This window comes from Nematolebias whitei, unplaced genomic scaffold (genome assembly GCF_014905685.2).
Source record: "Nematolebias whitei isolate Nwh7 unplaced genomic scaffold, NemWhi1 Nwh_scaf_72, whole genome shotgun sequence".
NCBI classification, from domain to species: domain Eukaryota; kingdom Metazoa; phylum Chordata; class Actinopteri; order Cyprinodontiformes; family Rivulidae; genus Nematolebias; species Nematolebias whitei.
In genome coordinates, this window is record NW_023618617.1 from 1 (window position 1) to 13,140 (window position 13,140).

General features: G+C 41.5%; 1 protein-coding gene across 1 annotated transcript in view; it reads right to left on the reverse strand.

Moving 5' to 3' along the window:
- Positions 1–344: 344 nt before the first annotated feature.
- Positions 345–13,140, reverse strand: part of LOC119429201 (pleckstrin homology-like domain family B member 1) — a gene marked incomplete at both ends in the record, with an annotated part of 34,525 nt that continues 21,729 nt past the window's right edge. The window contains 4 exon segments of the mRNA XM_037696877.1: positions 345–473; positions 3,921–4,058; positions 4,194–4,325; positions 10,448–10,774. Coding sequence (XP_037552805.1) covers positions 345–473; positions 3,921–4,058; positions 4,194–4,325; positions 10,448–10,774 — 726 coding nt within the window.

Here is a 13,140-nt window from a genome sequence, read left to right on the forward strand (position 1 = left end):
ATGGATGCTGGCTGAATGGATGGATGATGTATGGATGAATGGATGCTGGCTGAATGGATGGATGATGGATGCATGGATAACCTAAAAGATCATCTAAATGCAGTGCATGCTCTTGACATATAGTACAATAGTAAAATCTGTTTTATTAAAACAACAAAGTTATATTTAAGATAGGAGATAAATGCCAATAAAAAGCCCCACGTTCATATAAATTTAAATAAATGTGATCCTTTGTTTGCTGCAAGTTGGAAGGGATTTGTGCTTTTTAGTGAAAGGAGGGGGGCCACAGTTGATTGGTGGAGGGTAGGGATGGCCGAGGAGGTTCAACTTGAATGAAGACCCACCCTTTTGAGCTGTTCCTGCAAGTGTTCCCGCAGGGACTCGGGACAGTTATGAAGCTGGTTCGTCAGCTCGCCATACTTTTCCTGGAGTCTCTGCAAGGCCCGGCGCTCAGCCTCAACATTAGCCCTTTCCTAGAAAGACAACACACCCACACACAGGACCAGTGTTCGATTGAAGAGCATAAAAACAGAGGGAAAAAAACAAGGCTAAAATTCATACCATGCAAATAAAAAGCTGTAAAAATTACTGATTAGTAACTGACATTTGGTAAGTTTTCAACTAAACTTAAATAAGAGCTTTAAAGCAGCCAGAAGAAACAACATCTGTAATTTACCAAAAACCAAACACTTTCATCTGATAAAATATTAACTATTACGAAGAGGAAAGATCTTTTCTCATAGTACCCTGTACAGAGATATTATGTACAGTAACTCGTAATTATACAGCTCACCTGCTTCTAGGTTTACAATTTCATACAGAGTAAAACATTAAAAAGTGCACTTGGGGACCGCTCATAATCTTCAGACTGTTTGCAGTAAATAGCAGGAAAGGTTGGTTAAATAAACTTCAGTAAGTATAAAAATGGCTCGCTTTAAGGTGCAGCTAAAACGCATCATCTCTCCCGGGTGCTGCTCCAGTTTCAAGCTGGGAAATCGATCGATACATCCGACCCTGGCTGTTACTGGCTGTGTTGAGGCAACACTGGGTTTTGGATTTGAACTCCTGTGATCTGCATTTGATGTGGGGGGGAAGGTCCTCTAGGGCTGGCAGCAAGTCTCGCTCTAAAGCAATCCTTTCTGTTGTGTCCAGTAAAACATGGAGCGACTCTGAGAGACACTGCCGATTTATCCTTACACCGCCATGTGGAAAAAAGTCTGGTTAGAGTCACACTCCAGAAAACACAATCTCTTATGTGAGAATCCCAGTGTGGTTATGGCCATTTTGAACCCATTCAAGTAAAATTAGATTCTTGTATAAAGTGTCTGCTGCTCAGACGTAACAGAGTACAACATTTAAATAAAGAAGCTTTAACCTGTGGGACAGGAGGTAACACTTCACTGCGTCTTAGAAGATCAAGATCCTCTACAGCTGAATTAGGGTCAAATATTACAACGGTGAAAATGCAAAGCTGCTAAATGTGCCCTGTGGAAGAGTGGAAGAGTCTACTTTCTTGAAAAAAAAAAAAGAGAACGTTTCTGGAGAAACTTGACGGGGACTGCCATGTTACAGCCATTTAAGAAATTTGATTTGACAGTATTTGACAGCACTATGTGTTGGGGTTCACTCTCAGCTACCATCACACCAAATTTCCGCTCAATATGGCAAGAAATCAATGAGTTATAATCATGTTTTTCTTTTAAGCTACCATACTTGCCGCCGTACACGTCACACCGCCGCATAAGTCACATCAGTCCAAATTTGTATAATAAAGTGGAAAAAACATAAATACGTCACTTAGCCATATACGTAACATCTATTATGTGACGCGTCGCATTTGTTACGTGTCACTGCTGGCCACCCGGAAATGTGGGCAGGTGTTGTGGCAAAAATCGATTGGCTGCCAAATGGCGGCTGTGGAAGCGTGCATGGGAGGACTTTAACAACAATTTAACAAGATTAACACCTAAAATCAATTATTTGTTTGCTCAAAATTATAGCAAATGTGTGTCTCAGTTGAACTTTTCCTTAATAAAAGGACTTGAACGGTCAAATCAGCTGCATTTCAAAAGCCAGTCTGTAGCTGCGGGAACATGCAGGGGAGAACTCGCTGTGCATTTCTTCGAAATTTATGAAGATAACCACGTAATAACAATTATTTGTTTGCTCGACATTATAGTACCGTAAATGTGTGTATCAGTTGAACTTTTCCTTAATAAATGCACTTTAATGGTCAAATCAGCTGCATCTCTCCTGGGCGTCACGGCGAAATGCAGCTGATTTTGATGTTTGCTCCAGGAGTTCCGGAGCGAGACCAAGGTGACTTGGTATGGCAAGCCAAGTGTCTAATTAATAGCCACTTTTACCTATTAATGAGACACTTGGCTTGCCATATTAGTCGAGCGCCATCTAGTGGCTGAAAATAGTAGTGTTCAATATTTTCCATGTCAGAATGAATGAAATCGTCAGATCTCAGACAAAAATTGGGTTATAGATACGGGGGGGAAAAAAACAAATACGTCGCATCGCTGTATAAGTCGCAGGCATGCTAATTTATGCAAAAAACTGTGACTTACACAGCGAAAAATACGGCATAGTGGCCATCTTGGATTTTTGATTTGGATTCAGTATGTGATGGGCAACGTTCTCAGCTATAACCTCACCAAATTCCAGCTCTATATACTGGTATGTAAAAATAGCTGAGTTAAAGCCATTTAATTGCAGCTTTGGTGGCCATCTTGAATGTTTTATTTGAATTCAGGAGTTATTGGGCATTGCTCTAAACTACCACCACACCAAATTTCAGCTCAACATATTTTAAAATACAGTAGCCGAGTTATTTGTTTGCAAATTATGTCACCATGTTAAGTGGAAACCAATAAAAGTAATAGCACATTTCACGGTGATGAGCCAGTCGTTTTGATATAACATTTGTGGGACACATTGTGGTTCGGGACTCATTAAAGTTGAAAGAAGAGCAAGACCCTTTTCAGGTGGATAATAAAAGATGGCTGCCTTTCTAGACAATCCCCAATAAAAATAAAAAGTTGTGTGAACATGCCAAAAGATTTATTTCCCCATTATTGAAAAATGTAATTAAAGGTATGTTGCAGAGCACTATGGCACATAATAAAATGTTTTAAAGGTGAGGGTTTGTCATGCAGCAATCTTAATAAAGTTGTAGTTAATGTAAGTGGTGAAGATGCAGAGAAAGAAACGTTATTTGGTGATAGCAGGGTCAAGCAGAACAGAAAACATGAATTATTATGTTGAAAACAAGCCAGAAACAGAGCCAGCGGGGGTCAGTCATCTATAAACCTTCAAATGTATCTACTAAATAAATGTAACTCTCCTAAAAAAGATCCTTAGGAGACACAAAACGGACTGGCTTAAAACACCACCTGAAACAACCAGTGGGAAAAGGAAGTCAAAGAAGTCTAAAAAAGTTAAGTCAGATCCTCTGGACATTCAAAAAACAAAACAAACTAAAAAAAAAATAAATAAGTAGAAACGTTTCGTCTTTCATCTGAAAGACTTCCTCAGTCTGGGGTGCTGTATTCAGCTCAGTCTTATAAATAGCACCTTCTCCTAATGGATCAACCAGTTTGCTGCTGACAACCAAAACCAGCTGCTCACATGCTCAAGAAGGACCATCAGCCTAACAATGGATCATTAGCACCTGATGGCTGTTTACTATTCACAGAGGGCTGAGTGATACTAGCAATCACAGCATTGTAAGAGGGGGACAGTTGAACAAAGTCAAATAAGCCTTTTAAAAAACTGAAAAAAAAACACTGTAGGAAACCATCAGTATGGTTTTTATATTTTCTATGTAGAACATAAGTTGTAAATAAGCAGGAAGTATTTGAGTGAGAGTTAAAAACGTAAAAGGTGCCTAAACCTGGATGCTGTCTGTGTACCTTATCCTTCTCACGCTGGACGGCATTCTCCAGCTCATCGAGCTTGTGCTGCAGCTGGTTGATGACCATGGACTCAGCCTCTATCTGCTCAAGCTCGGCCTCCCTCTCGCCCTGCAGCAAGGCTCGCTCCATCTCTGCCTGAACAAAGAAAGCACCAAACATTACAGCGCCATTCATGAGCGAGAAGACCAATACTGTACCATCCTGAGCCATTAACCGCTACCATGAAAATAAAACATGAAGGCAAACTCTTATTTTAATGTTTATTTCCACCTCTTGTTTGGACTCCTGAAGTTGTTGTTCCAACTCAGTGAGCCGAGTTTTGAACTCATCGATCCGAGCCAGAACACGAACCCTCTCATCCTCCAGATAACCGAGCTCTGAATGACCCGAGGAGTCTTCATGCTGCAGGAGTGCAGACGGCCGGGTTAAAGAAACAACATCTGCCTGGTTGCATTGTACTGTCTGAAAACATTAAAAAACACTTGCCGGTAGAAAAATGGAAATAAAACAAACATTGAAAACAGATGATTTTACATTTACTGCATCTTTTTTCTTATTAAAGATATTTTGAAACATTTCAAGTTTGTTCCCATCAATGTCATCTGTTTATAAATGCAGCACATTCCAAAAAGTTAGGACAAACTAGCACTAGAAAAGTGGTTAAACAGCGATTATTTATTTATTTGTTTGTAATTTAAAAACTCTGCTCTTGGTCACTTTGTACCTACACCTAATTAGCCTCTTTGGACCTTTTGTGTCCGTGTTGGCAGCATAATGATTTCTACTGGAGTACATTTTGGACATAAAAGATTAGCAGATTTAGACCATATTATTACATTAGTACTATTAGTACTATTAGCACTAAATTAGTACTTGCATTAGTACAAGTATCAGAATTTCCTCAAAGCTCAAAACAGAATAAAAAAATGCTGCTCTATTCAAGCTAGGCATTAAAATAATAAAAAGGAAAACGTTTGATCTTGTGCAGGGTCAGCTGGTGTACAAAATGTCCATACATGGTATATTTACCATTTACACTAACAATGTAAGATTTACACTTGCGTAGTTCTTTTGAACCTCTCCAAGTTCTACAAAGCCCTTTATGGGGTTTCTCATATACCCAAAGCTTTCTGTTACATATTTTATGACATCGTTTTAGTATCTCAATTGTACACAGATAAGCATATCGGGAAAGTAGGGGATTCAGTGTATTAGCCAAGGATAGTTTGGCACGTTGTAGAGTCTGGGGGTCCTTTGCTTGGAAGGCAGCCTTCCAGTCACTGAGCCAAAGCCACTACCCATGTACAGTTGTGCTCAAGAGTTTATATACCCTGAGAGAATATGATTTTTTTGGCCATTTTTTGGAGAATCCATCCATCCATCCATCCATCCATCCATCCATCCATCCATCCATCCATCTTCCACTTGTTCCTAAGTCAGATCTCAGGGCAGCAGCTTGAGCAGGGAGGTCCAGACATCTGTTCACAGCTGCCTCTTCCAGCTCTTCTGGGAGGATTCCAACGTGTTCCCAGGCCAACCAAGAAATGTAGCCTCTCCAGCGTGTCCTGGGTCTTCCCCGGGGTCTCCTCCCAGTCAAACATGCCCAAAAAACCTCCCTAGGGAGGCGCCCAGAAAGCATCCTTACCAGATGCCTGAACCACCTTAACTGGCTCCTGTCGATGTGGAGGACCAGTGGAAGCTCTCCAGGATAATTGATGTCTCACCCTATCTTTAAGGGAGAGTCCAGCTACTCTGAGGAGGAAACTCATTTCAACCACCTGTATCAGCGATCTTGTTCTTACGGTCATTACAGAGAGTTCATGACCATAGGTGAGGGTAGGAACATAGAGCAACCAGTAAACAGAAAGCTTCTCATCCCAGCTGCTTCACACTTGGTTTTGAACCATTCCAGTGAGAGCTGAAGATCACAGCACACTGAGGCCAACAGGACCACATCATCTGCAAAGAGAAGAGCAGGAATCCTGAGGCCACTGAACCAGAATCCCTCCGCCCCTGGCTGCACCAAGAAATTCCGCCCATAAAAGTTATGACTTTATTTTTGGAGAACATGAACGATTAAACAGAAACTTTTCTTTCACCCATGGTTAGTGGTTGGGTGAAGCCATTTATTATCAAACAATTGTGTTTGCCTTTTTCACATCATACTGACAACAGAAAATACTCATTTGACCCTGATCAAACATTTACAGATTCTAGTTTATAACACATTACATTCCCTCCTTTAGTGTCAATGACAGCCTGAAGTCTTTTGTGAAAGTTGTGGATGAGACACTTTATTTTCTCACATAGTAAAGCTGCCCACTCTTCTTGGCAAAAATGTCTCCAGTTCCTGTAAATTCTTGCATGAACTGCACGTTTGAGATCTCTCCAAAGTGGCTCAATGACAGTGAGGCCAGGAGACAGAGATGGCCATTCCAGAACCATCACTTCTTTCTGCTGTAGCCATTGACATGTTGACCTGGCCTTGTGTTTTGGATCGTTGTCATGTTGGAATGTCCAAGAGCATCCCACATGCAGCTATCAAACTGATGAGTGCAAATATCCCTCCAGTATTTTCTGATAACATGCAGCATTCATATAGCCATCAATTCTGGCCAAGTTCCCTGTGCAGCTTACACATCCACAAAACATCAGTGATCCACCTCTTTGTTTCCCGGTAGGGATGGTGTACTTTTCATCATGGGCATTGTTGACTCCTCTTCAAATGTGGGCTGCATCACTGGTGATCAGGAAGCTGAATACACAGGTGTGGTGGACAGAACCACCTGCAACTCAATGTTGGAAAAACTAAAGAGCTAGGTGGACTACAGGAAGAAGATTAGCCACACACACACAACCCTATCAACATCGAGGGTACTAAGGTGGACACTGTGGACTGCTACCAGTACCTGGGGGTCCACCTAGACAATAAACTGGACTGGACAGCTAACACCAACCCCCTCTACAAGAAAGGGCAGAGTTGCCTTTTTCTTCTGAGGAGACTCAGGTCCTTTATCGTCTGCAGGACCATGTTGCAGATGTTTTACCACTCAGTGGTCTCCAGCGTCTTCTTCTACGCTGTGGTGTGCTGGGGCAGCAGGGTGAAGAAAGCTGATGCCAACAGACTCAATAACCTCATCAGGAGAGCTGGTTCAGTTCTGGGAGTGGACCTGCAGTCTCTGACAGGTGTCTGAGCAGAGGATGCTGAGGAAACTGCTCCAGATCCTGAACAACACATCACACCCCCTGCATGACACACTGGACTCTAACCACAGCACCTTCAGTCGTAGACTGAGACCACCAAGGTGCTCCACAGAACAACACAGGAAGTCCTTCCTCCCTGTGACTATCAAACTTTTGAACTCCTCCCACTTTCTGCACATAGGAGAATAAAATTAATCCTGCACCACAAAAACACTTTAATGTTTCTGTCTGCACCTGACCTGTTTAGAACTTAATTGTTGGTATTTTTTATATTATTTGTTATTTTTATATCTTGTGCGACTCCTTGTGCATGTTCCTTTGTACTGAACCTCTGGCACAACAATTTCCTGTGGGATCAATAAAGTTCTATCTTATCTTATCTTAAATGTAACATTCATGGTTGTGGCCAGAAAATTTCAATTTTGGTTTCATCACTCCATATAACTTTGTTCCAGAAGTTTTGAGGCTTGTCTCTGTGCTGTTTGGCATACTGTAAGTGGGCTGCTTTGAGGCGATGGTGCAGTTATGGCTTTCTTCTGGAAACTTGACCATGCAGCTCATTTTTCTCCAAATGCCTCCATATTGTGAATCTTGAAACATCCACATCACTTTTTCCTCACAGAGAGTCTTGTATGTCAGCTAAAGTTATTTGTGGGTTTTTCTTTGAACATCGAACAATTTTCCTGGCAGTTGTGGTTGAAATTTGTGTTGGCCTACTGACCGTAGCTGGGTTTCAACAAAGTCCCTCATTTTCCACTTCTTACTTAGGGTCTGAACACTGCTGATTGGCATGCTTATTTGTTTGGATATCTTTTTATATCTTTTCCCTGTTTTATAACGTTCAACTATCTTCTCCCGGAGATCCTTTGATAATTATGTTGCTTTTCTCATGGCTCAGAATCCACCAACATCAGTGCAACACTGGATGAAACATGTCAGGAGCCTAGAACGTTACTGGCTCCCACTAATTACAAGCAAACAGATCACAGGTGAGGATGTGCACTTTTCAGTAGTCATTTACACCTGTGTGTATCAAACCGTGTGTATGTTATCATGCCAAAACTTCCAGCATATGCAAAGTTTTGATTAAGGTCATTTGGGTATTTTCTGATGTCATTATGATTTTTAAAAAAGCTTACGCAATTGTTTGATAATAAAGGGCTTCACCCAACAACTAACTAATGAGTGAAATAAAGTTTTTTGTGTTAACATTCATATTTTCTAAGAAATGACCAAAAATTCACAAATTCTGTCAGGATAAGTAAAGTTTTGAGCACAACTGTAAGTGCGTAGATAAGTGTCCATCGCTGTAACATGGTAACCATTTCGTACCAAAAGAGTAACAGCTGGGTACAAGGTGGGGATACGATTTAGAGGAAGGATGGGAGGATCAACACCTGCTTTAGCTCTTAGTAACATCAGTGCCAGGATATCTTTAAGAAGTAGTGAGATGAAAAGCAACATCGCGTAATGATTTAAGTTTAATGTCCTCGCTTTTGGAGGGGGGGCTGGGGGTGCAGCAAATTTAAAATTCATAAATGCAGTTTTTACTAACAGGACAAAAGATGAAATTCTTTAGCTCCTAGGGTCAGAGAAAGTAAACTTTCTTTTAGACTTTTTCATACAGTTTTTGCATCATCACACTTTATTTTAGATGCTATAGCCAACACCAAATAAAGCAGTATGCATGATAATCCCACACACAACGTACACAATTTCAAATTGAAGTTAGATTGCCCACTGAGTGACCAAAGGTTTAATAAATAATAAATGTAAAAAAATATCTACTGAAATAAAATGTGACTGTGCAAATGGACTGTACCTTTCTATCTGATCAAGATACTCAAAGCGCTTTACACTACAATCTGTGCCTCATTTACCCATTCATACAGCTCTCTACTAGATCTACAAAGCTAATTGAATACATCATTCTAATGAGACTAATCAGAGCTTTATCACATTCATACACCGATGGGACACACATCGGAGGCAACGAGGGGTTTAGTGTCTTGCCCAGGGACACTTCGGCATGTGACTGCTGGTGGATTTGAACCCCCAACCCCTGCATTGGAAGACGACTGCTCTAACCACTCAGCCACAGCTGCCCCTACTCTACTAAACATGCACATCAAGTGTTTCCCCTAGATAAATTGCCATGGCGGGGCGCTCATCTCGTTCATGATTTTTGTCTGGGGCGGGGGGGGAGAAGGACGGAGACATGTCCTAAGCTGCGCAGCGTGCTGTGTATATGATTCAACAGTTTTAGAGAGGGGTTGGGGGACACAGAGACAGCCGTGCTGTTTGCACTGACAGTTTTACAGTTTTAGAGCAGGGTGTGTGAGAGGAGAGAGACAGAGACACGTCCCAGCCGCGCGATGTCTGAACCGACATTTTTGGGCGGGGGGAGAGACAGAAGCACATCTGAGCCATGCGCTGTTTGTACTGACAGTTTTCAAGTGGCGGAGGTGCATTCAGCGTGAAGGTTCAGCATGAAGGAAGAGGCTGCCTTTAGCTTTTTAACTAGTGTACCTGTATTGCGAGCCGCTAGTTTAGCGTTACGTCAGTGCCGACAGGTGGTTGGGGGTGGGGTTCGGTAGACGGGGCGCTCGGTTCTGTTGACGGGGCGGGGTGCCCCGCTTGTATAATGGTAGGGGAAACACTGCATTCATACAGCACTCTATTATATCTCTACAAAGACTAATCAGTGCTTTAGATCACATTCATACACCGATGGGACACACATCGGAGGCAATGAGGGGTTCAGTGACTTGCCCAGGGACACTTCAACATGTGACTGCTGGTGGAATCGAACCCCCAACTCTCCCATTGGAGAACATCTCCTCTAACCACTCATCCACAGCTGCCATAAACAGCTGTGTAAAAGTATTACGTTTAGTATATACAAAATAGAAGGGTAGACTTACATAAATTAATTTTTTTTCTACGAGCTTCATGCAAAAATGAGTACAAACAGAATTATGTTAATTAGCAGACAAACCAGATAATCACAGAAAAACACCATTAGCAAAACAAAACTTACTGACTTAAACATGTGAAATGATGATCTGCGTTAAAGAACCAAAACTACAGGGCAGCTGCTCAGCAATCGCTTGTGCTCTGTAACAGTTTAAGATGGTCTACGCACTCACATTAAAAATGTGGTTTTACTCAGAAAGTCACTAAATACTTCTCAGAGATCCTTGGAGGCATCCCAAGCTCACCATGATGCAGCAGAGCCATGCACATCATTTTCACATGCTGGTGCCTCAGCAGCATGCAGAGAAAGCACCTCTGTGGAGAAATAAAGCACTGACTCTGACCTGTTGCTCTCCATTGAGCTGTGCTGACGCTGTGCAGGGAGCCGGGGACATCCTCACCTCCTGATGGGTACTCTCCGTACTACTGCACTCCTCCTTCAGGTTCTCCTCGTCGCTCTCTCTCTGTTTCTGTGCCAGGCGCAACGTGGTCGAGGACGATAACGGGCTATTATTTCCAAGGACATTCTCTAGAGATGGCCTTCGTGCCAAGCCGTCAGCTGGGCTCCCAGGAAAACCAATCCTCCCAGAGCCCAGAGGGTCCAGCCCTGGGCTCTCGCCTTTGTTATATTCAGCACAGAGAGTCAGGATGGTCTCCAGTCGCTGTCTCTCCTGTAGAACAATCCAAACACAATCAAATGAAGATTAAAATTCTACAGGCAGGAGAAAAAGTCTTTGAACATCTATCTGTTTTCATTGGGTGGAAAGGCACATGACCTGGTAAGACTTATTTATACTCTTGGTTGTGGCCTGTGCCTCTGTTAAGATCTGTACATTTGCCTTCTAGGCTCAGTTTCAGTAATCATGAAATCTGCTTATGTTCTCTGTGCTGAAAGACAGCAGACTACACCCCTCCTCCACTTCCCTCCCAGCTGCTACTGGGAAGCCAGGTATTGCTGTCTGAGTGGCCAACATACTGATGGGAGCCCTGACAGATCAAGTTAACACACAGCGATTTCTGAACTTCAGCTACCAGTGGAACACCCAATGTCTCGTCATCAGTGGACAGCTACACAACACTGAGCTTTAACACCTTCCATCCATACATCAGTTCATCCATTCATCCATTATCCAACCATTATGCATACATCCATGATTCATCCATTTATCCATACATTCATTATCCAACCATTATCCATCCATCCATCCATTATCCATCTACACATCCATCCATCCATCATCCATCTACACATCCATCCATCCATACATACATACATACATCATCCATCATGCATCCATCATACATCCATCATACATCCATTTATATATTCATACATACTGTACATACATGCAGGTCCTTCTCAAAAAATTAGCATATTGTGATAAAGGTCATTATTTTCCATAATGTAATGATAAAAATGAAACTTTCATATATCCTGATGCATGCTCAATAATCCAGGTAGAAAAATCCAAAAAAGTTCAATCTGGTCCTCTGGACATTCAAAAAAACAAAAAACAATACAAAGCAAAAAAATCTAGAAACGTTTCGTCTCTCATCCAAGAGACTTCCTCAGTCTGAGGTGCTGTTTTCAGCTCAGTCTCTTAAATAGCACCTTCTCAGAGTGGATCAACCAGTTTTGCTGCTGACAACCAAAACCAGCTGATCACATGCTCAAGAAGGACCATCAGCCTAACAATGGGTCATTAGCACACTGTAATGAACATATATCTGTCAGATAAAATTCATAATTTAAACGGATTCTTTCATTTTTCTGGACTGAGTAATATCGTGCCTTGAATGATTAAATGTGACGTGAGACGTTAATTTTCTTTGACCCATCAAAATGAACGTGGTCATTTATTAACAGAATCAAAATTTAACATCAAACATTTACATTAATTTGGCAAAATTGATTACAATAACAAGCTTAATTGATGAGCTTTACAATTAGAACCATACGGCCATGGTTTCCTTGCAGCTTTACAACAGACATTTCTGAAAATATCTGGATTAATTACTGGCAGATAGAAGAGTTTTAAAGATGGGAAATGAGGTTTAAATGGAGAGAATGGGTGAGGGAAATGTGTCTGTATAACGAAAGGCACTCTCCATTCGAACCCAGCTCCACCTCGGTACGCTTCGGTAGGAAATCGACTCGTTAAATCTCTGAAGATGAATCAGCTGGTACGGAGTTCCATTTAACGCTACCATTTCCAGCGTCTCCGTAGGATGGTTGGAAAACGTCCGGAGTAGTGACGGTACTTCGTTCAACAGCAGCTCACCTCTCGGGTGGGCTCGCATGAGCCCGTCAGAGGTTCCACTCAGATGTGGAAGATTCCATAATCCCCACGAGACTCGGAACTTTGTTCTGCGTTCCGAACTGCATTCTACGTTCCGAACTGAACTTTGTTCAGCTTAGTTCCCGTTGTTCTACTGGAACTAGGAAGTGTTGACCCTTTTAAAGAGGTCACTTCCGGTTCCTCTGAGAACTTCCTGATTGGTTGAAAGAACCAATCAGGGGTGTGGTTTTGGTGACGTAAGAGGTCACTAGAAGTCAGAAAAACAATTTAATGTTTAGGAACAGATAAAGAGATGTTTTAAGAACAGACAGAAAGATGTTTTTAAGAAACAGAGACTTTTGGAGCCAGTTCTCCTTCTATCTGTCTGAAAAAGTTAAACATGACATTTCTTTCCAGTAAACATGTTTTTGACCGAAACTTGACTTTTGACCCACTTACTCCTTCTCATTTCAGACAGAGAATCACAATGCATAACTACTCTTGTAACAAACATTAACTTGATTTCTACTTTGAATGAGGATTAAAAATCATTTATACTGTTTCACAGTTGATTTAAAATGAGTAGTTCACTTCAACATTTAAAATGGTTTGAACTAAACACACTTTTGATTATCAAGATATTGTAAAATAGTAATGATAATAAAAAAGAGAGTGTTCTTTCAATTGATCAGTGCAGGACACACTTAGAAAGTCTCTGGATGAACTTAATTTTGTGTTTCTGGACTCAAATCAATGAA